Source organism: Pomacea canaliculata, linkage group LG4 (assembly GCF_003073045.1).
Source record: "Pomacea canaliculata isolate SZHN2017 linkage group LG4, ASM307304v1, whole genome shotgun sequence".
Classification (NCBI taxonomy): Eukaryota; Metazoa; Mollusca; class Gastropoda; order Architaenioglossa; family Ampullariidae; genus Pomacea; species Pomacea canaliculata.
The window spans coordinates 13,895,513-13,917,302 of NC_037593.1; the positions used below are offsets into that span (position 1 = coordinate 13,895,513).

Consider the following 21,790-nt stretch of genomic DNA (forward strand, 5'->3'; position numbering starts at 1 on the left):
ACCACCTCTTCACGTCTTCAAATTAGTTCATTCTTCTTTTGTCCTCTTTCGATCCCTCGGTCCACCCTCTAAAGTACTCAGCAAGACGGTATTAAAGTGTCGTGCCGAGTCGCATGGCTGAACGAGACCAGCTATGTTGTGCCTCTTTACTGTTGTGACAGTTTTGTGTGTGTGTGTGCGTGCATGTGTTGTTGTCACACATGGGCGACAACCGTGCTCTGTACACTGCGCTCTAATGTTTCCTAGAAAAATAACCTGCCATCGATATTCGGAACACGCACCTGCTTGTTGCCCAACAAAGAAGTTTTCACAACTGTTATCAGATGGTAGACTGCTGCGAACAGGGAGGGTCGCTGACGTCTGAGGCCATTGCAGGGGACGGGGGAGAGGACTATTCTAGAAAGATCGCCAGTTCATTTTTCTCCATATTTCCCTTGGGTACTTCACTGTTGACTGCAGGTACACGTACCCATGTGTAACTATATGTTATGAAATCTGTCGCATGCCGACGGTTCACACCTGCAGTTGGCGCATCGATCATTGCAAACAAAGTCGGTCCTCGATGTCATCTGACAACCCTGACATTTTGCACACGAGCACTGACGGAATAGTTTGTTTCTTATTATATTCCTTAACTCACATGTTTACATGATGTGTTCTCCACTTTATAACCTCATGCACGATGCCTTGTAGAAGGTAAAAGAATTGGTAACGTATTTTAAATCTTGTAACACAGATGCAAAGAAGCAGAACATCAAGGCTGAAATAGTAGGGACACAAAGTTTGCATGAGGGTTCGAAATGCAGTCAGTTGGTAAGACCAGTATAACACAGTACTCATGCCATCTTATCATCATCACTGATGCTATTTGAAATATAATCAGATGTAATGATGTAATGTGATGAAGCCTGGTAAAAATCACGTGACTCAAATGCAATCAATAGTGTCGCACGTTGTCACAGGTGCGCTGCACACGCCCTATAAACGGCTGAAGCAGTCTGGCCAAGCATTTCTACCTGAAAAGCTTAGTTTTCTCTCCGGAATATTTACAACAAAAAGAAAGTGTTCTCTTTCACCATTGAGCATATTTGGTGAGTAATTTTGATTGACTATTTAAAATGTTTCCATCATTACTTATGAAAAAAGAGTGAAAAGGAAAGGAAGACATATACACTGTTCTGTTTGTCAGTCTGTATGTCAATCTGTCCATCTCTTACACACGTTCTAGTTGGGGTACAACACCATCGGGCATCCGCAGTAAGTCCTCAACATGGGTATCTCTAGGGTAGTGGACAGGGGACAATAGATTGATCACAATTTCAAGCAAATAAAAAAAGAAAAAAGAAAAGTCCGGTAACAAGAACAAGAAACAACAACAACAACAACAACAACAACAACAACAACAACAACAACAACAACAACAACAACAACAACAACAACAACAACAACAACAACAACCACCGACCTAGTTTCGCTTTAAGAGACTTTGCTAAACACGAATGGCTTGGTTTCCTGAGCAGTTCATTCTGGATATAGATGTAGAAATAATTTATTAGGTTTGCTATCTTCTAATTTTTTTTTTAGTGATTTCCCTGGGAGTTCTTTTTCCTTGTGTGATGAACCACTTCATGTGATTTCTTCCGCTTTCGTCTGTCATCTTTACTTTTCAAGAGGCATCTTAACTGCTGACGCCGACTTCAATCACTATATGTTTTCTGCAATCTGTGATTCTCCTCCTAAGGACACGTGGGTGTCTTTAAGAGCAGTTTATCAGTTGTCAATTGATTGCTATTATTGGCTGAACGCAGCTCTTCTATCCCATGATGCACAGCGACCAGATTGCTGTTTAAGTGCACTTGGGTCTGAACTTTTTCACATTGCCTTTTGGCGGGAAGTGGTGTGACATTGCCGAAAGATAACCTGACCAGCTGGCTTCAAACATTGACTTAAATTCGTTTTATTACGGAATAGAGTGCTTGAACATCCTGATCGAGAATATTAGAAAACGAAAGTTATATATATTTTTTATCCTTAAATCTTTTAGGTCTTTTACTCATGCACTCACTCTATCTTCCAAGTGTTCTAGTTTTCTTTCTCTTTCTTACCTTCTTCTGGTCTTTCCTTCTCTGGCCTTATAGAACCAGCTTAATTATTTGCCGTACCGTGCCTGCTTCAATGAATTAGCTTTGTCTGCATGTTTGTTTAAATGATAAGATAGTTTTAGCCGATGATAGAGGGCAGCTTGATTTTCTTATTTCATCTGCATGAAAAAGGTCTCCAAACGATGTTACATATTTATTTGTTTACAATCTGGTAAGGTATCAACACAGTGCAGCATGGGCGATATAATTCTATTATACGAACACAAATGATCATATCAGCTTATCTAGCTACTATTGTTTCCCATTTAGCATGACCATTCACATATTTAAACATATAGATAAATATGGGAAAAAATTAAAAGTGTTTATTTACATATTAATTACCAGTGTCGCGTGTCAGCGATTGTGTTGTCGTCTGTGTATGCCTCCCGTATTGTGCAGGACAGTCGTCTTCCAGCAACGGACAAAGGCGGACGTGGCCCTGACAGCCGGTGTTTGTCGTCTTCGTCGATCGACCTGTCACAAGCCGCTTTGGGTGAGTAGAGGTCTACTCTTTCGGGTTCCACACTATTCTGGTCTGTAGGGGCCCTGGTTGACGGTGGAAGTGCGAGTGAGAGGATTTTTATATGTTAAAAACCATGTTCAGATTTCTGAGTGCAAGATATTTACAATGTTAGGTTAGAATTTGTGATGGTCGGGTGGCGGCGCTTGCAGCTCGCACCCGTTTCTCCCTGTATGGCTTTGTGTATCAAGTACCACTAGTGTAGGACGGTAAGATGCGATTCTCTTCCCCCAACAACAAAACACAACACTTTCGTAGGTTCTGGATCGTTTTACTCCAACGCAAGTCGATGGTGCTGGCTATGGCGAAAACTACAACACATTTGCGAACTCGGTGGAATGCGCTCCCACCTCTGCGCTGTCTCCTCACGTTCTGACCCCTCACCTCTTCACCCGACCTTCACGCTCCACGCCCCCCAAACACACCCGATTGAATGCATGGTTTTCTCTACAGGCTTCTACTTCATTCTTTTTATTCTTTATTCTTCTTGAAGTATTTTTGTTCTTCATCCGTGTCGTCTTTTCGTCATATTCTTTTCGTGCTGCTGTCCGCCATTGTGTCAACTGTCCACCCTGCATCCTCATCGCCTCGTCGGAGCGTGAACACATGACCCGTGTGTAGACTGCACAACAACATTGACATCGTAAATAATGGAGAGACCAGCAGCAATCAATCAGCAGCCAGCTTATACGACCCCCCAGTGGGGGTACCAACCACCTGTGGTGACGCAGCCGCAAATGTCGTCCACCAACAACACGACAGTCGTCATCAACCAGCAGCCCACTGGACCTGGGTACCAACCGCCGCGCCCATGGAGCACTGGCATCTGCGGCTGTTGCGACGACATCGGAGTGTGTGAGTGTGATGTAACCTTTAAACTTTTACCTGTCTTCAACTTCCCATCCCTTTGACCTTCCTTTGCTGCTGCTCTGTCTTCCTGGCCTGTCTATCTCAGACATCCTCATCCATGGATCGATCTGCTTTCTATTTTAGCCATGATGTTTGCATTTTTGAATCGCGTCTGTCTAAAATTCAAAAGAAATTGAAAGAAAAAAACTAAGAAAAGGAAGAAAGAAAAAAGGAGAGAGAAAGTGAGAAGATGGTGTGTATGAGAGAGAGAGAGAGAGAGAGTGAGAGAGAGAGAGAGAGAGAGAGAGAGAGAGAGAAACATTTTGGCTCTTCTAATATGATCCAATAACTTATTCATCCTGGTGTCAGGGTGTGATACAGGTCTGACTAACAAACCTACTTTAATGCGACTTTATGTACAAATGATGTATAAAAATATAAATAGTGCATTTTAAGAGAGCGACTTAGTCTACTACGGTACGTGTATTGATGGATTGCTCTTACCTGGAGATGTCAAACATTACACTGCAGGTTGTTGTGTGTCGTGGTGTACACCTTGCGCTGCCGGCCAGCTGACCACGGACATGGGAGAGCACTGCTGCGTCCCTTGCTGCGTGCCGGGCTGGCTTATCGTCCTTAGAACAAAGCTGCGAACACAACACAATATTCAGGTGAGCTGAAGAAATGTTGACCGCAGTTGAAACACAAACTTACTTCGACAAGACTCAATAATATCCCAATCTCCCCATCTAGAGCTTAACCTCGACTCTCTCCCATCTTCTCCATAAATAAATGAAATAAACAAATAAATAAACTAAAATGGCAGTGTTACACGTACAACCGCATTTCACCCTCTCTCTCCCTCCCCTACCCTCCCCAACTCTGTTTACAGGGAGGAGTCATGGACGACTGTTGCACTGTCGTCCTGCTGCTACCACTGCGTCCTCTGTCAGATGATGAGGGAGGTGAAAATGGTGAGAAGGGTAATTCTCTGAGCTGTGGAGCCAAAGGCCAGCCTTCCAGCCGGAGGCAGAGAACAAGTATTTGGATCATCAGCATTCAACTTTGTAATTAAATAATTGAGAGCTTAAGTTGAAGGTGGAGTGCAGGTTTACTAAGTTTAAAGTTTATTGTACTGTTGGTTTATAGTTTTCTTGTTCTTGCTTATCAGCAGGATTTAAAAATTTTTGAATTTACATAAGAGAAATCCGTAGGATGTAGAAAAATGAAATGTTAAGTGAAACAAGAAAACATATACTAGTTCTCACTAGAAGTTGATTCTTATTTTCTCCTCATTGTGATTTTTACGACATCCTATATCTACTTGTGTAAAGTGAAAAAAGACGATTTCTACTACAACATGTCCTTCAAATACTGAAACACATGCATGAAGTAGATCAATTGAAATCAAGGGTGGAAATGTGTTGTGACATCAAATTTCTTTTAAATAAATTGAATATGAAAGTCAAGTTTGTGTCAATATTATCATTATATATATAAAGTTATTTAGCTGTAAATGTGACTTCAATTTATGATTTTGAAAAGCTTTAAATGGGAGAAGTGACACTTTATATTTAAATAAACACTAACATCTTGGTCAGTATTATTTGTTACTTGAAACTGTTGTCATGAAACATAATTGTGGATGAGATTTATTGTTGTTTTCATCGAAAAACAAATGAGCAAATCGTTCACTTTTGAAGGAAATTGAATGAATCAGTGAAGATTTGCACAAAAACTGTTTGTATTTATGTCGAGAATCCAAATTACAACGCTATCGGTTCCAAATGTTTCAAACAAATATATTTGAATAAATTCACCAACGTCCATACGTAAGCGACTTAAAAACATCCAACTTTCATTCAATGTCTAAGATCGAAGTATACTATACGAACTAAAGGGTCAGGTGTCTGACTTGATCATCCCCTTGTTCCAAACAATAAACAGTCTCAGTCGTGTCATGTACCACAAAAGGTCAGGACTGATCCTGGGAGGTCTTTGCCAACTGAGTTATTTCCACTCACAGTTGAAATTCCTCGACTACATCAGTTTCTTCATATACTGGAATACATATGTGAAAACTTAAAAGTATCAATCAAGGGTGAAGATATGTTACAACAAATTTATAAAATTTACACAGCAACAGACAGAAAACCATGTTTGTGTCAAGACAGTATACTCTCTTGATATGTAAAACGGGTTTTATTTGTAGATGTGACTTCAACTAATGTGAAGAATTTCATCTAAGCAAAGCGACATTTTCTTAAATGATAAAACTTGTTTACTTCTTTATTATCTGTATGATTTCATACTTGAGACTGTTATGGGTGGGATTTATTGTGGTTTGTAGAACAGATGGGCAAGGTGTGTGTTTAATATTATACAAAAAGAAATTTAATGATTATACCGTACAGTACTTGATTGCATTTAAATAAAACATTCAAACGTAGACAAATTAGTCTAGAAACTTGCTTTTGTAATAGTGTTCACTAAGCTAATTTAATTTGAAAAGTGAGGCTGTTTGAATACACTCACAAGCCTTTCGAAATCTGACCGGGGTTCCAATGTGACAATTCCTATCATCTTCCAGTAGGACTTGCTCTACTTCGTGATTGGAAAGTTTGATCGCTCACATACATCGGTGCAAACATAACCACAATTCCTTTGGCAAATTGACTAAAGTTTGGAAACGTATCCTAACTAAATTTTCTTGGTTCAAAGCTTTTGCCTTTTGTAGCAATGAGGTCAAGGCTATGACCTGGATAAAATTTCACTGTTATAGGAAACAAAGTGTGAGGCACGTGAGAATGGGAATGAGTGTGTGATTGCGTGAGCAATTAGAAGTTCCTGGAAGTACTAATGAGTACTACAATATTTTTGTAAACGAGTGGCCAATAGTTCCCTTCCTGAGAACACACGTAGTTGCCGAAACAAACCGAAAGTTGGGAGATGCGACTGTGCCTCAAACCTTGGTAGATTCAAGTTTTAAAAAATATATAAATAAGTCTGAAACTCAGATATGCTAGGGTTTACAATCTTTCATCACACCCATTGCTTTAAAATGAGCGTATGCGAGAACAAGGTGAGGTAGTGAGAAAGAGAGCGTGTAGTGCTACACCTGTGATTACTTTTTTTAAGGGTTACCTTATGTGCGTGCGTGCATGCGTGCATACTTACAGTTTTCTGGTTACTGTCAGGTGTAATAACGATTACCGACTTCAAAAATCCGTAGAGATTTGAGAATAAAACTCATAGCTGCAGAGGAACAACACTATCACTGCACTACTAAGTCCTGAACACGTGTATCTAGCGAACTGTTATTATTATTTATGTTGCTTGACCAGAGACGAAGACGGTCCAGGACAGAAATGCAGCTCACTAACCTTTCTGTCTCATGCCAGCGGGGCAACAGGAAAACAATGGTTGTTTTGTTGTTACGAGACTTGCTAGACAAGCTATGACTAACTCAGTTTCTTTAGCCGTTCATTCTGGATGTAAAAGTAAATAACTTTCTTCACTTAATTTTTAAAATTATTCTTTATCTTTTTCATGTGTTGTTCTTACTTGTTCGAAGAACCACTTCACCTGATTTATTTGTTTGCTCCCATCTGGGATGTTTAGTTTTCATGTTTTATCTGAATAGCTGACCCTGAGTCAAGACAAGTTTCGTGAAAACCTTTAAAAACTTTATGTAGCAGCTGAATATCGCAGTGGCTGGCTGTTCACAGCCCCTCGGTCCCATGGTGCACAGCGAACAGAATGCACATGATGATCTGGTCCACACCCTTCCTGTGCTTTAAATAGGAGTCGTGTGAACTTGACTAAAGACGACCCAACTGACTACAAACATCAGAGCCATTTCCTTCCTAACAAAATCTTGTGCTGGAGCAGACCTGTAAAGATTATTAGCCAAGGTAAGTATTTTACCTTTATCTTTTTTTTCTTCTCTTGATCTCTTTTCTACTTTCTTTCTGTTTTTCTTCTCCTTTTTCCCTCCGTTCATTTATAAATGTTTTCTAAGTGTTCCAACTTTCTTTTTCCTCTCTCATACCTCTACTCTGTCGTGTTTATTCTCTCAACTTCTAAACTAAGCTTGTGAGCATGTAAGCATATCGCGAACAATAATTAGTGTTGTTTGTAAGTTTTCATTGCTTATTGACATTAAATCGCCATCATGATTAAATACTTTTAGGAAGACCATAGCGGACTGGTTTGCATTTTATCTACATCAAAGAGAAATGTACAGTTCTCAGTCTAATTATCACGAAGAAAAAAAACGAAATATTGTCTTTTTAGGCAGATGTGTGTTCAATAAAGTGGAAACTGAGCACAACATTCACAATTTTAAAGAATAAAATGTGAAAGTCCAAGCCATACATGTCAATGAAAGTGTGCATAAAAAAAGTATCGATAGAAAGTAACAGTTAAATGTTTGCCTTCCTAGAGTTACTGACATAATTAATTTTATGCCGTTTGAAAAGCGGTGGAGAGACATGACCACGTGAGTAGAGTGCAGTTCTCAGGCTGAGATGGTGAAGTCAGATTGTGTAGTTAACTATTTTCACTGGTAAGAATTTATATGTTTTAAAACTTCAAGCTGAGGGCATTGGAAAAGAAGGTATGCTTCATCATCTTGTGAAGTATGACAAAGGGGGCGGTTCAAATCTGGAACTGGCGGCTGTTGTGTACATGTATTTAATGTTCTTACATCAGACATTTCAATTCGAAAATCTAGTTAGTGCAATTCTTAAAACTTTGTTATTGACATAATATAAATAAGGATTTCACATGCAAATCCCAACATAAAATTAGCTTCAAATATGAAACCTAGGCTCTGTGAAGCAGGACAATTCCAGTCTTGTTTATGAAAGTTAACAAGACATTGCTTAAACAAAAATTTGCCATCATCTTGCACACCTTGATTCTCCCAGACATACCCCACACCCTGCAGGTACAGACTCGCACGCACTTAGACACCGACGACACCTTGCACACGCCTACCCCGGGTGTGCAGCACACGCAGGGTATTGTAAGCGTCACTTGAGAACCGTCTGGGATCGGAGGTAACCAGTATCGTGTGTATGAGGCTTTCAAATGCACATAAAGGGCGAATTTGCAGGTGTCGCCCTACCCACATTCTTTGAGGTTTGGGAAATGACATTTTAAGTTAACAGTGTGTGCCATTTCTACTAGCAGATCATTTCTTAAGCCCTCATATTTCTGCTCCGGCAGTTGCTATCAGAAAGATCTGATGTGCAGTCCTGGATTTTTCAAATAGTTTTACAAATTAGAGGAATCCATATATTTTTTTATTGTCGATTCTCTGGAAGGCCAACGAAAATTATAATCTAGTAAGGAAAAATAAAGCAAGGTATTGATAGGAGTTGGCTAGTTTCACTGTGTTATCGTTATATGTATATTTTTCTATGCTTGCTAAATGCACACCCTTTCTGTACACAATTACATTAGATTTTTGAAGGGTATCTGAAAATGTTAGTGGTTTTGTGCTTTTAGTACAGTTAACTAATTGTGTAGAAGAATAGGAGAATCAGACATTAAGAGGATATTGTCAGAAAATAATAAGACAAAACGTTGTAAGAGATCTGGGTGAACCAGAATGCCATGTTTGCTTTTTTCAACTATTTTTCGTGCTAATTCATTTATAATCAAGGAGAAGAGTATAATTCTATTATGCCATCTTGTTTTAACCTATTGTGGCAACGGTAAAAGTATTCAAGACCCACTTTGGAGCGCACCCTAGCTTTCACTATTTTATAAAGACTTCTTAAGGCGCAACACCGAAAGTGTCTTTTCCAAAGAACAAGGGCAAGCCATAGTTTTGTGCGAGAGACAGCCAAAGTTTTCTGAAAAATATAAGTTACTTTTACATTTTTGTTTTTGCAATAGATGGTGTTGCACCATCGCGTATATAGCATAAAGATAATGGTCAATTGTTGAGTCAATTGTCAGTACTCAGGAGGCTATATTATTATATTATCTCTTGGTGAAAGAGACAACTCATCACACTTTCCATTCACGATAGAAAGGTCAAATTAATTCTTCTGGTTGTCCAGGAGATGTCTGTCATCGCGTTAGCTCATCAGTACCAAATATCTGATTAGTAGTAAGAAAACACGTGACATTATTTGTACTTGTCAGTCATGGTGGTAGCTGAGGAGTGACTCCATACCTGTGCGAATGTAACTGATCGCCATGATGGTGATAATAATCTCCTTTGCTATTTTCTACACATCCAAAACGTCCGTCCCCCCCTCTTTCTAAAGACTGTCATAAAAAATTTGAAACAGGTCTTCTGTGTCAACCTATACAGCATGTGTACGAAAGCACGTACACACAGCTTTGTTCCAGGTCCTATCCTTTTACTTTTTTTTTTTTTACTGTTTGCTCAGAAGTTGTTAATCGTGGTTACGAAAGGAATAGGGAACATGAAAAAGATCGTTATAATGGTGGGTATTACCACATCCTCTAATAAAACCCCAGTCAATATTGGTTCAGCACTCGGTCATGTCAGGACGTGAACGAACCTTGCGGAGAGGACTGTGGGTAGGTGGGTAGGCAAGGTAGAGGAGCCGCCTTGACCTTTGGTAGGTTATAGACTCGCGTGGGCACAGTGTTCTACTGACTGGGTAAAGCTCCGTGAAAGGCACTATAGTTCTCTACATTCAACAAACATCACTTTGACAAAGGCTGACCACCCAGACATCAAGATTGTAGCGGAGAGACGTTTAGTTGTGAAGGTCTGTGCCAAGTGGGAGAACTGAAAAGCTGTTTAGTTGGCATACCGTGACGTCACAATGTTGACCTCTGTGTGTGCATGGTCATGTTTGTAAGTGTGTACCTCGAGAGCTAAAGAGCAGTACTCACCTAGATCTCGTGATATCTGCCACTAAGTTACAGCTAATCATTAGAAAATAATTATGCGCCCTCTAGTCTGTTAAGAAGAAGTGTGTTAGAGACCACACCCTTTTATCGGGGCCAGATTTTTGTGAGGTCGTTTCCGGTTTTTTTTTTCTTCTCTGACATGCGTACATTGTACTAAGAGATAAGGGATACATGTTACAGCTGTGACATTACCAAGGTGCGGGAGTAACGTGACGTCACACGACGAGTGTGACATGTGCCCCGACCTCGGTGAATCGCCACTCGTGATAGCTCCGTCTTTACGGGTAGATCGTCGTCAATGCACCCGACCTAATGTACTAGCTGCAGAAGAGCTGCAGCGACAAATACGTCATCACAGTTCCTGGAACTGAACTAACAGAAGAAGATAGACAAACACCACAGAGCGAGTGTCTCACACACACACACAGCCTCACAGTTTGCATACATACAACCAATACAAACTGGAAAAAAAGTTAACGTAACCTTAAACACCTACACAAGATGTACATTTAGATGACTTAAGTGTGTAAATTTTCTTTGTGAGCTGACTGTGTTGGGTAAGGTATAGCTCGACATTCAGAGAGCTGAGCCAGTGACAACCCTGACAATAACGTCTGTGCCGACATCAAAAAGGACAAAAGCAAACCGGAGGTGTTGTAAAACCCAGAGAAAAGAAACTAAAAAGAAAGGAAAAATAACAACATGACGGGGAATCGCATGTCTCTTTTATTATTCGTTAAGTTTCTTGTCGGCCCTGCAGTGTGAATTACGTGTATTTCAGTCCATTCCGGGTACTGGGGTGCTGAATGCCGCCTGCACTTGTAGTTTGCTCTCTAATGTTGAAAACATGTACAACAATGACGATCTTTGTTATGACGATTCGTGTGCGTGCGTGTTTACAGTGATGTTTTACAGTGATGTGATTGTCAACAAAGGTCTTAAAAACTTCTCCAGTTACCAGACCTCACCCAAACCAGAAAGGAACAATCTTGTTCTTAGAAAAAAATATCGACGCATTATTTACTCCTACCTTTTTCTGGTGACATTACATAGATCGTTATCTCCGTTTGTGTACTACTACAAAATAAAGATCAAACAAATTGTGAACGGATTGTTTTGATTTGCACGCGTTTACAACTATGCGTGTTAGCAGATGATAGGTTTGACAAGATTCCAAACCAAAATTTCCCTAAGAATAATCTATTTCTTTCTTGATGGCAGGACAGCGGTCGGCAAATAAGTTGACTGTCGGTTTTAAGTCTTTCAAACTCATTAATAACAAATAATGTAAGACAGACAGATGAATATGAAAAACAGGTTTATTTTTCATTTGACATGTGTATGATAATTACCTGACTGAAAATCTCAGAACAAGAAAAGTAACAAGCAGGGTATAAACTGACCTACTCAGTCCAGCTCATCCATCACCTAGCTAGGGTACAGCTGCCGAAAACCCGAAAAACTCTCACATTCCCATTTTAATCATCTGAAAGGTCTAACAAGCACTAAACGAGAGATTGATGCATCTTCTTGTCTCGTGTGCAGACTGAACAACTGAGCTGATATCAGAGATAATGGAGGGACCAGAAGTAGTCAATCAGCAGCAAGCCTATTCGACCCCCCAGTACGGAGGTCCTCCTCCCCAGTGGGGGTACCAACCACCTGTGGTGACGCAGCCGCAAATGTCAAACACCAACAACACCACAGTCGTCATCAACCAACAGTCCGCTGGACCTGCGTACAAACCGCCGCGCGCATGGAGCACCGGCATCTGCGGCTGTTTCGACGACCTCGGCGTCTGTGAGTGTGACGTCACTGGAGTGCTTGTCGCCTTAGTTACCTGTCTGGAATTTACCTTTCCTTTGACCATTTCTGCTGCCTGCTCTCTCTTCCTGACCTATGTCAGTTTCATTAATATCTGCATCCAGAATATTATTATATTTCTATTTATCCATAAATTTTGCCTGTTTGAATCGTGTTTAAACTAGCGTCTGGCCAAAACTCGATAAAAATTTTAAAGAATGAAGCGAAAGGAAAGAAAGACAGTCAGAGAGGGAAGAAGAATGTGTGTCTGCATGAAAGAGAGAGAGAGAGAGAGAGAGAGAGAAGAGAGAGAGAGAGAGAGAAATATTGTGCTCTCTTAATGTAAGTAAAAACACTTTTATGTTCTTGCATTAACAGCCATCTCTGTATTATTGATATATCTGAAAGATTCTCCAATATATGTCATATATTGCAGCCACGTATGTCAAAAAATTATTTTGCATTTCCTAGTTTTAAAGATTTTTTTCAGCTTTTTTCTTCTTTTTTATCCTTTTTATTGCAACACCTTACAAGCGGGATTACGACATAAATAAATATCTTGCAGAATGTTTTACAGAATGAAAGTGATAAAACAACACTTGAAGAACGATTTTGTTAGCACCGAGTTGATTGGTCTCTTCAAAACAATGAATTTTGATTGTTATTGAAATAGTAGATGGTTTTATTGCTGGATTTGACATAAAACATGACACTGCAGGTTGCTGCGTGTGGTGGTGTACACCGTGTGCTATCAGCCAGTTGGTCGGGGACATGGGAGAGCACTGCTGCGTCCCTTGCTGCGTGCCGGGCTGGCTTGTCGCCCTTAGAACTAAGCTGCGAACGCAGCACAATATTCAGGTGAGCTGACAGACTGTTGACTGCTACTGAAGCATTAATATTGTTCTTACAACAGAGTAAATAATCCTCAATTTCCCCATCTAGAACTTCTTGCAAGTACATTAACAGGACAACTTTTGTTTCTCTCTGTTAATGTCTACTTGTGATGTCATGCACGCTTACAATTCTAACCACATCGTTATGAGTTTTTATGCATGTTTATAAAATATTTTTAATGTACACATTTCCACTTCTAATATCGGCATATCTTCTTACTCTTTGCTAGTCTGTAGTCATCGATGTTCTTAAAATGATTGTTATATATATTAGTAGAAAAACGAGATGAAGGAACCTCAAAAGCAGAAGCAGGGAAGCCATCGTTGGTTGACCATTTCTTGACCATGGCATCGTATGTTTTCTTATAAATCACCCTCATACTGAAGAAGCAAGCATTTCAGTCACAGGCCACAAAGCAAGTCACGAGCTCGCGATCCTCTGCTTCACAGCTTCAAAATTTTGTAGAAATTTAGTTTAGAAGCTTCGGAAGTAATGGGTCTAATTAAGTCTTTAACCAAATGTACAAGTCATTTCTTCTTCCCTGTGTGTCTGTAATCCTCTTCGTTAGGCTGCATGTGACTTACTTAGCACGAGTTTACAGAGTTCAGAAGCTGCTAACACCAGACCTCCGCCCCCCATTGACCCCCACTCTGATTGCAGGGAGGTGTCATGAGCGACTGTTGCGCCGCCTACTACTGCTACTACTGCGTCCTTTGTCAGATGATGAGGGAGGTCAAGCTTACGAGGGGTTTGAGTCCCTGAACCGAGGACTACTTGTGGAGCCTATGGAAGCAAAGACATTTACTCCATTCATCAACTTTCAACAAAGTTACTTTTTAACTTAACAGCTTAATTTTTACTTTCTCTTGTATATATATATATAAAACATAGAGAGAAAAAGCCTGCAGATGAAAAGTAAGTGAAACAGAGAAAGACCAAGTAGAATTGAATACAATAAAAACTATTTACGGAAGGCAAAGAGAATTCAATCCCGCGGAAAACAGATAGTTAAGGGGGTTAGAAATATCTCGGTATTTCTCTGCACTGGAAAGATGTTATTTGTTCCTACACATATTAGAAAACATTTAATGCAGAATAAGAAAAGAAAAAGAAAATCATCTCAATATACGAGAAGAGAAGAGAAACAGACGTTCTTCAAGATGTTTGAGATCACAATTTAGTTAAATTTAATTCTGGGATACCAAACCTACAAGAAAATGAAAAAGGCCAGCTGGTTTGAAGATACAACTTGGCCGAGGCAGGTAGACAGTTAATAATGGGGAAAAATTCCCAGAAGGGATAATTTTATTAGTAAATATTTGAAATAAAAATGAGTTTGGAGAGATGTATTTTACGCATATAATTGGGAAATGTATTTCCTAGAATGAGAAGAAATAAATTATCAAGGGACGTATCTCCTTTCTGGCACAGTTATTAAAATAATGGATAATGTTGATACTGATTTTATAATTATATAGTTAAATCAGATTTCTATTTAAGAAAAAATGAGAAACAAGATTTCTGCTACAACATTTTAATACGTGTATGACATCGAGCAATGAAAGTCAAGGGTGGAAATATGTTACAACAAATGTACACAACATTGATGTCATACAACTCGAAAATCAAGTTTGTATTAATGCTATATAATCTCTTATGTACAAAGTTGTTTATTTGTAAATGTCATTATAATCTATGCATTTTTAAAAAAAGCTTTTTTTATTCAAAGCAATCATTTTATAAACTTTTTTTATCTATTATCTGCACAGTATTATTTGTCACTTTAGACAGTTGTAATAACATGTAATTCTGAGGGAGATTTATTGTAGTTTACATACATGGGCAAAGTGTGCATTTTTGGTACTACACAAGAACAAATTACAGAAATAAATGATCATGCTGTACAAAAATTGTTTGTATTTATATCTAGCATACACATTAAAAATACTCTGGTTCCACACCAAACTTTGTTTCAAGCAAATAAATTCCAACCAATTTAACAACGTCCATATCTAAGCGAACAATAAACATTTCACTTTCATATAATCCGTCTAAGATTCATGTGTACTATACAAACAAAGGGATCATGTCTCTAGCCTCATCGCTTCCTTGTTCCAAACGATAACTTTGTTATCGTGTCATCAGTTACCGCAAAAGGTCAGGACTGATCCTCAATGGTTTCTTGCCAGTTGATTAAACAAAGTTATTTTTACCTGTAGAGATTTCTACATAATTTTCTTTTAGTGCTGTATTATAGAAATGAAAACTAAACAATTTGAGTCCAGGGTGGAAGTAAGCTACGACAAATTTATAAAATTTTCACAGCAACGAATGTCATATAGACAGCTAATGGACTAGAAATCCAAGTATGTATCAATCTATAAAGTGAATTCGCTAGAACACTGAACCTGAACTTCAACACTGAGTTGCACTTCAAAAATTTACACAAAGGAAGAGAGCAATTACCTATCTCTGCAATTTCACTACATTCAAAACACTCAGACTCAAAGACCCAAAAGCTCAGGTTTTCAAGTGAAGACAACTCACTTCTCTGGTCACAACACGACGCCAGTGAGAAAGGGAGACTACTCCAGGACTCACAGCACAAAACAACATCAATGGCTACTGGTGGTCTCATCATTTACATTCATACCCAGGCATATCATTCGCTCACCTTCTTGTTTCTTGCTCTCTTCCCATCTGAAAGTTAAAAATAAAAACAGTTCTGCGACATAATTTCCTCAGCCATTCCCTGTATATGTAAAAATAAATAATTTTGTCTAAGTGATGTCATTCAATTTGTTGTTTACGATCTTCTATCGTCATTCTTCTTCCTTGTTCCTCTTGGGTCGCATCCATCATCTTTAATTTAAATGACATGTTCATCGTTGACGCCGACTCCCGTTACTAACATTTTTCAATCCTTGATGCTTCTACAACTTTCACAAGCTGCGCCTGATGGCAGTGGCTGGCTGAATGCTGTCCCATCATGCACAGCGAGCAGACAGCCTGTCAAGTACACGTGGGTGTGGTTTTCCAGGAAGCTGTAGGTGAGAGATCACCGACCGGTTTGTTGACTACACGAACATCGATTTACATCTTCTCAGAATCTTGTGTGTGCAGCCGAGTAGAGAATTGAAAAAGGCAAGTAATTTTTATTTTGAAATCTTAACCTTCCTTTATTCTCTTCTTTCTTTTCTTTTACCTTTTATTTTTCTCTTTTCTCCAATTAATCTTTCTTTCTTTCTTTCCACGTTTATATATATTATATGTGAGCGCAAATGTTCCTTCCAGAGATGTTTCCTTCATGTACTTTTCTTCTGCCATTCTACTACCAAGTATCTTGAACCAGTTTATGACAGTGCTGTTCACAGCCAGTTAGTTTCCTATGTTCATAGCTGACACAAAATCGTCCCCATTAAAGATAGTTTTAGCCGACGATAGATGACAGCTTAGTTTGCTTATTTTATCTACATCAAAAAGAAATATACAGCAAACATACAAATATTCAAATGTATCAGTACTCTGTCCCATTACCATTCAACCTTTTTTTTTTTGCATGTTACTTTATGCTTACTTCTATCTATAAGAGATTTCTTCAAAAATATTTTAATATTCGTTTGAATTTTCTAACCATCCTCTCTTTCACGGTATTTTAAAAGAAGCACCCATCATTTTAATATTGTTCTCCTTAAGGTCTATGCTTTGAAAAGGTAGTTTACTTGTTTTAAAACGACCTGTGTGGGTTCTGTACCAGGCTGTACCCCAAAATCGTCGGTCCTAATTTGTCTTTCAGAAAGACGGGTGGAGATTTCGTGTAGTCGGGTGGCACAATGGCGTGCAGAGCTGACAAGCTGCTGGGTAATATTTCTGCAACCCTAAACTAGAGCACGTACTCGTCCTTTGTTTGAGACTGCTGAGGAATGTTGTCAAAGGACAGACTAGCTACTACAGAGCTTTTCATGCTTGGCTCCCTCTTCTGAAAGAGCGATAGTACATTTTGTGTCACTGAAGCTGTTCCTTGGCACGAGTCTCACTAAAGAGCTGCTATCACTTTTAACCGACTTTCCACTCCTAGTTCCAACACCTTCGACAATGTTTTAAACATGTGCCTGTTCAGTCTGTAAGCCCAGACTGGTCGTTCTTGAGGATGACATCGGTTTTGTTTTAATCACTGAAGCTGGATCATCCCGAGACAGCAGCATCGCAGTCATCAACAAGATGCAAGACTATTTTTAATGAGATTTCACAAGAACCTCTAATCACTTCCTTGTCAAAGTCATCAGTATTATTATCCTCGGTGACTGACGACTCACCGGGGATGTTGGACTGATGATGGCACTAAGAAAACTCTCAGGGAGGCGTCGATCCCTTTGCTTGAAACATTCCCATTGCCGCTCCACCGTTGACATTCTTTAGGTGGCTTAGAGCTCCAATCCCATTTTCAAACGATTTTCAAACTACCCCAAGCCTTGAACTGTTTCACAGGATCAGTGCACTGTACAATTTAACTGTTAATTTTGGTTTTTATATATTTCTGCTAAAATTGTATTTAAATTCGGTTGTTTTGTCAGGTTCATTCACACTTTGCAATGTTTTCGAAGATTGCGCGTGAAACACTGCAGTGTGGCATGTCAACAGCTTCCTGCTCTCAACGGTCATTGGCAGCTGGCTTGCAAAGTGACGTCATAGAACATTCGTACATAGATTGTTGGTGGGAAGCAATATGGCCGACAGTCTTGACGAAGGGATGCTTGTGTTGCCGCTGCGAGTATGGAAGCTATTTTACTCTGAGAAGCAAAAGGCGGGGAAGAAAGTGTGCGTGAAACAATGAGCGACACGAAGACATTTAAGCATTTGCGCGTGTCTTTCGCAGGAAAGATAATCCAACGACTCTGTAGAGTGCATGCGCTTTCTACGCACGTGTCATGTGACATGTAATAAATTGAGGCGGTAATTCGCAGATAAGACTGTCGTGAGAACTGTAACTACACGAGCAATTTCTATAAATGCTTCTTTAGTCTTGTCCACGCTCATGCAGTTTGGATAAATTTGAGCAAAATGTGTTTTTTTTAATTGACATTAGTTGTTGAAAACTTTTCTCTGAAGCACGACGCCATTTTGGACTTGAAAGTCGAGAAGACAGGGGAGCCTGTCCTATTTCCCATAGGGCTACAGGCTGAGTGAGTCACACCAGGAAGGCCTTTGGTCAATGTAACAGTGTCCTCACCTTGCCAATCCTGTTTCCAAGTCCCTGAGGGAGTCTTGCGCAATGCTCAAACTATATCCCGGCAGTGAGTGGTCTATTGAATCTGCTGAATCTCCAAAGGCCTTTGACTTCATGTCAAACACTTAATCAGTTCGGCAATCATTGAATAGGTCTGAGATTTGTACACTGGGTGTAACTCCCCACCCCTAATAGCAGGCGTTGACGGTGAAGTATCTCGCGAGAGTTGCCACAGGCAATGCGAGTACACGTTTGCTGATACCAGAGTTGGATTGGATTAAACGCAGTTTTTATTCCGTGGCCCGACAACCACTCAACTATTGTATTGTCCTTCCAATCTGTTATTTAGCACAAGTATTATAACAGAGAGGTAGTTGCATGGTATTGTACTTTTTGAGTTGTCATCCTCGTGGACAAATGTCGGGATAAAGTGAACGGCGGACTAGGAGTGAAACGAATCTCAGTTGGTAGTGTATTTAGAGATTTAGAGCAGACTTTGACAGTTTTGACAGTTTACAAGCAGTCTAGAGATAGTAAATGTGCCTTCACAGATCACGAAAATTAGGGAAAATGTTTTTACACCTGGATTCTCAGTCGACTAAATGTCGGAATCTTCACGGGTCTCGTCTGGTTTCGTCTCCTAAAAATAATATCAGTCCCAATCTTTTTCTCAAGCATGCTTTCTTCACCAACTACTTCCATCACTTTCTTTTCTTTCTTGTCTTTCCCACTTCAAAGGTCTTTTTAACATCATGAAGTGAACAAAAAGCCTGTCTGTCACTCCGACGCTTTTAAGAAATGCATGTTAACGATTCTTTTATGGAGAACACGGACGCTTGAGGCCATGGTGTGTGATAAAAGGCCCTTTACTGAATAAAACCAGTTGGGGTGTAGCCCGTACACCAGAAACATAAAAAGGTTTTATATACACAACACTGTGTAGTTTTTTTGTACAATCACGAGGTTGTGATGAGTGCCGGAGGCTTTTCACCTTACTGACTGAATGAAACTCCAGGATGACAGTTGTCGCCCCCTCTGACCACCTTTCCTCTGGAGTCGTAAAAACACAAGTGCATGTCAACCTCTGTGCAAAGTGTACACACACACACCAACACGGCAACAGACACACGTTCGAAGAACAGCGGCGAGGTACACCCCCCTAACACACACACACACACACAAAAAAACGCATGGAGGCAAACATCAAAGAGTGGTCAAGGTACCCAATGAAAGATCGCAAAGGTGCTCCAGACAGACCTTGTTGATGCACCATGATGAAGATGATCATGATGATGATGACGATGACGATGATCAAAACCCATTATAAATGATATAAATACTTTTTTAGACATTTTGTAAAACATTTTCTCACAACAGCACTTTTCCAAGTATCTCGTTATCTGTCATCTTCGCTTTTTCCTTCCTTTTAAAGGATTTAGTCTTTTCTGCTCCAGAAAACTTATTAAGACCTATCCTTCAACAAGCCACCTAGCCCTCCAGCCCTCAGGTTCCTATTTTAAGCAGTATACTCATCTGAAAAGTCTAACGAGCAATAAACAATAGCTTTACATATTCTCTGTCTCGTGTATAGACTGAGCAAGAGAACTGATCACAGAGGACATGGCGGTGGCAATCAACCAGCAAAATGTGATGGCCCCCCAGTACGGGTACCCGCAGCCTGTGATAATGCAGCCGCAAATGTCGTCCACCAACAACACCACAGTCGTCATCAACCAACAGTCCGCTGGACCTGCGTACCACGGGCAGCGGGCATGGAGCACCGGCCTCTGCGGCTGTTTCGACGACTGCGGCATCTGTGAGTGTGATATACCTGGTGGGCTTGTCGCCTTTACCTCTTACTTTTTCTCTTCACCTTCAGTTCGTGCTTCTGTTGATCCTTTTTCTTTTGCTTTCTTTCTATCATAGTCTCTCTGTCAGGTCGATTACTTCTCGAGTGTAAAGTACTTCTTTAGCTTTTTTTCCATTTAAACGATCGGTGTCAGGTTTAGAAATTGGAATTGAAAAGAAAAAAAAACAAACAAAAAGAAGCACCAATAGAAGACGATGGACAAAAACAAAACAAAATAATGATTCCACCCCCAAATGGAAGCAAATAACTTCTCCATTCTCTTGATAAAGGCCGTGAATCCAGTATAGGCTGATAAAAGATGATGACAAGAAAATGTGTTTGAGATTAAAAAAAATTACGGTTTACATTTGTTTATGTGCATCTAAATGCATGAAAGCTTTCATTTGAGAGTTTAAGATGTTCATGTTTACATTTTAACGAAGTAAACAAATTCGTGTTTGCCAGGATTGATGAGTTGGTTGGTTGGTCGAATCCGCTCTAGTTTTGTTTTCTCCCGACCGTGTCCTGGACTTCACTGTCTGTCAGTTAGTAGATTGGTTGACACCTTTGTGACGTCACACATTACGTTGCAGGTTGCTGTGTCACGTTCTGCGGGCCGTGTGCAGAATGTCAGCTGTCCATGGACATGGGAGAGCATTGCTGTGTCCCCCTGTGTGTACCTGGCTGGCTTGTCGTTCTTAGAACAAAACTGCGAACTCAGCACAACATTCAGGTGAGTGCAACATACACAGCAATAGTTGTCAGACTGACTAAATCCTGCTCAACACCATCTGGGACTTACTCCCGCCTCATCTCCTACAAAAAACAAAACAAAACAAAACAAAACAAAACAAAACAAAACCAAACAAATCAAAGCAAAAGAAAGCAAAACAAAAGCACACATTTTAACAATAGAATCAACCAATCCGGTGATGAAGAAATGGAAATATTTTTTAAAATCTGCATTTCTACCTTTCTCGAGTATTTGTTTTCCAATCTGTAGGTCCTGTGGGCGTCACGTGCTGTTGTTTGTTGATAAAATAAGCAAATGACAAAATGATGTTTTGAAATGTTGTGAACAGACACTGTGAACACCAGCTCTCTCTCCGTCTCTATCTCTGTTTGCAGGGAGGAGTCATGAATGACTGCTGCACCATCTACTGTTGTTATCACTGCGTCCTCTGTCAGATGAAAAGGGAGGTGAAACTTACAAGGGGAATTCGTTAAATCAGACGAGAGCTGTGAATCCCAGTCCTCGCTGTGGAGCTGGAACTAATCGGACCATTGTCTTTTAACTCCGCAATTAAAGAGACTATGCAGACTATGCAACCTAAACAGCTTTATTTGACTAACACCTTTGGTTTTGAGTTTGAAAAGTTATCTTTCTTCATTTTAACTTTCTTTGAAGTAACTACTATTTTACAAGGCTACTTGAACCGCATCAGGAGGATGTTTTATTTCCATACCTGTGAGTACTATATATATCAATTGTTGATTATAGAAAAAAACTCAATGATTGTTATAAATAAAGTATTTTCTTCGCTTGATTGCATTACCTTGTGTTCCTGACATTCATGTTTGTGTTTACTTGGTATCAGTCC

At 39.7% G+C, this 21,790-nt stretch overlaps 2 protein-coding genes and 1 long non-coding RNA gene across 5 annotated transcripts; all 3 read left to right on the forward strand.

Moving 5' to 3' along the window:
- The first annotated feature begins 307 nt into the window (after positions 1-307).
- LOC112562274 lies at positions 308-5,207 on the forward strand. Of its 3 annotated transcripts, none has more exons than XR_003098835.1 (6): positions 308-459; positions 963-1,091; positions 2,503-2,637; positions 3,286-3,519; positions 4,045-4,184; positions 4,406-5,207. It is a non-coding gene; the product is annotated as an uncharacterized LOC112562274 (long non-coding RNA). The 3 variants fall into 3 exon arrangements; XR_003098833.1 differs by having other exon boundaries at positions 309-459; positions 2,544-2,637; XR_003098834.1 differs by having other exon boundaries at positions 309-459; positions 2,549-2,637.
- Positions 5,208-7,235: 2,028 nt separating this feature from the next.
- Positions 7,236-15,023, forward strand: LOC112562270 (placenta-specific gene 8 protein-like). The gene is made up of 4 exons (XM_025235399.1): positions 7,236-7,427; positions 11,962-12,216; positions 12,938-13,077; positions 13,774-15,023. The coding sequence occupies exons 2-4, from the start codon at positions 11,991-11,993 to the stop codon at positions 13,873-13,875; spliced, it is 468 nt and encodes a 155-aa protein (XP_025091184.1). The 5' UTR covers positions 7,236-7,427; positions 11,962-11,990; the 3' UTR covers positions 13,876-15,023.
- Positions 15,024-16,100: 1,077 nt separating this feature from the next.
- On the forward strand, positions 16,101-21,733 carry LOC112562272 (placenta-specific gene 8 protein-like). The gene is made up of 4 exons (XM_025235402.1): positions 16,101-16,257; positions 19,932-20,156; positions 20,783-20,922; positions 21,318-21,733. Exons 2-4 carry the CDS (start codon positions 19,961-19,963, stop codon positions 21,414-21,416), a joined length of 435 nt encoding a protein of 144 aa, XP_025091187.1. The 5' UTR covers positions 16,101-16,257; positions 19,932-19,960; the 3' UTR covers positions 21,417-21,733.
- The last annotated feature ends 57 nt before the right edge of the window (positions 21,734-21,790 follow it).

What these genes read in the sequence shown, in the direction of transcription:
- LOC112562272 (XM_025235402.1), top strand. Translation starts at nt 19,961, where the DNA reads ATGGCGGTGGCAATCAACCAGCAAAATGTGATGGCCCCCCAGTACGGG. An exon ending in TTTCGACGACTGCGGCATCT is followed by an intron (nt 20,157 to 20,782) that starts GTGAGTGTGATA and finishes ATTACGTTGCAG; the next exon opens with GTTGCTGTGTCACGTTCTGC. An exon ending in GAACTCAGCACAACATTCAG is followed by an intron (nt 20,923 to 21,317) that starts GTGAGTGCAACA and finishes CTCTGTTTGCAG; the next exon opens with GGAGGAGTCATGAATGACTG.
- LOC112562270 (XM_025235399.1), top strand. Translation starts at nt 11,991, where the DNA reads ATGGAGGGACCAGAAGTAGTCAATCAGCAGCAAGCCTATTCGACCCCC. An exon ending in TTTCGACGACCTCGGCGTCT is followed by an intron (nt 12,217 to 12,937) that starts GTGAGTGTGACG and finishes ATGACACTGCAG; the next exon opens with GTTGCTGCGTGTGGTGGTGT. An exon ending in GAACGCAGCACAATATTCAG is followed by an intron (nt 13,078 to 13,773) that starts GTGAGCTGACAG and finishes CTCTGATTGCAG; the next exon opens with GGAGGTGTCATGAGCGACTG.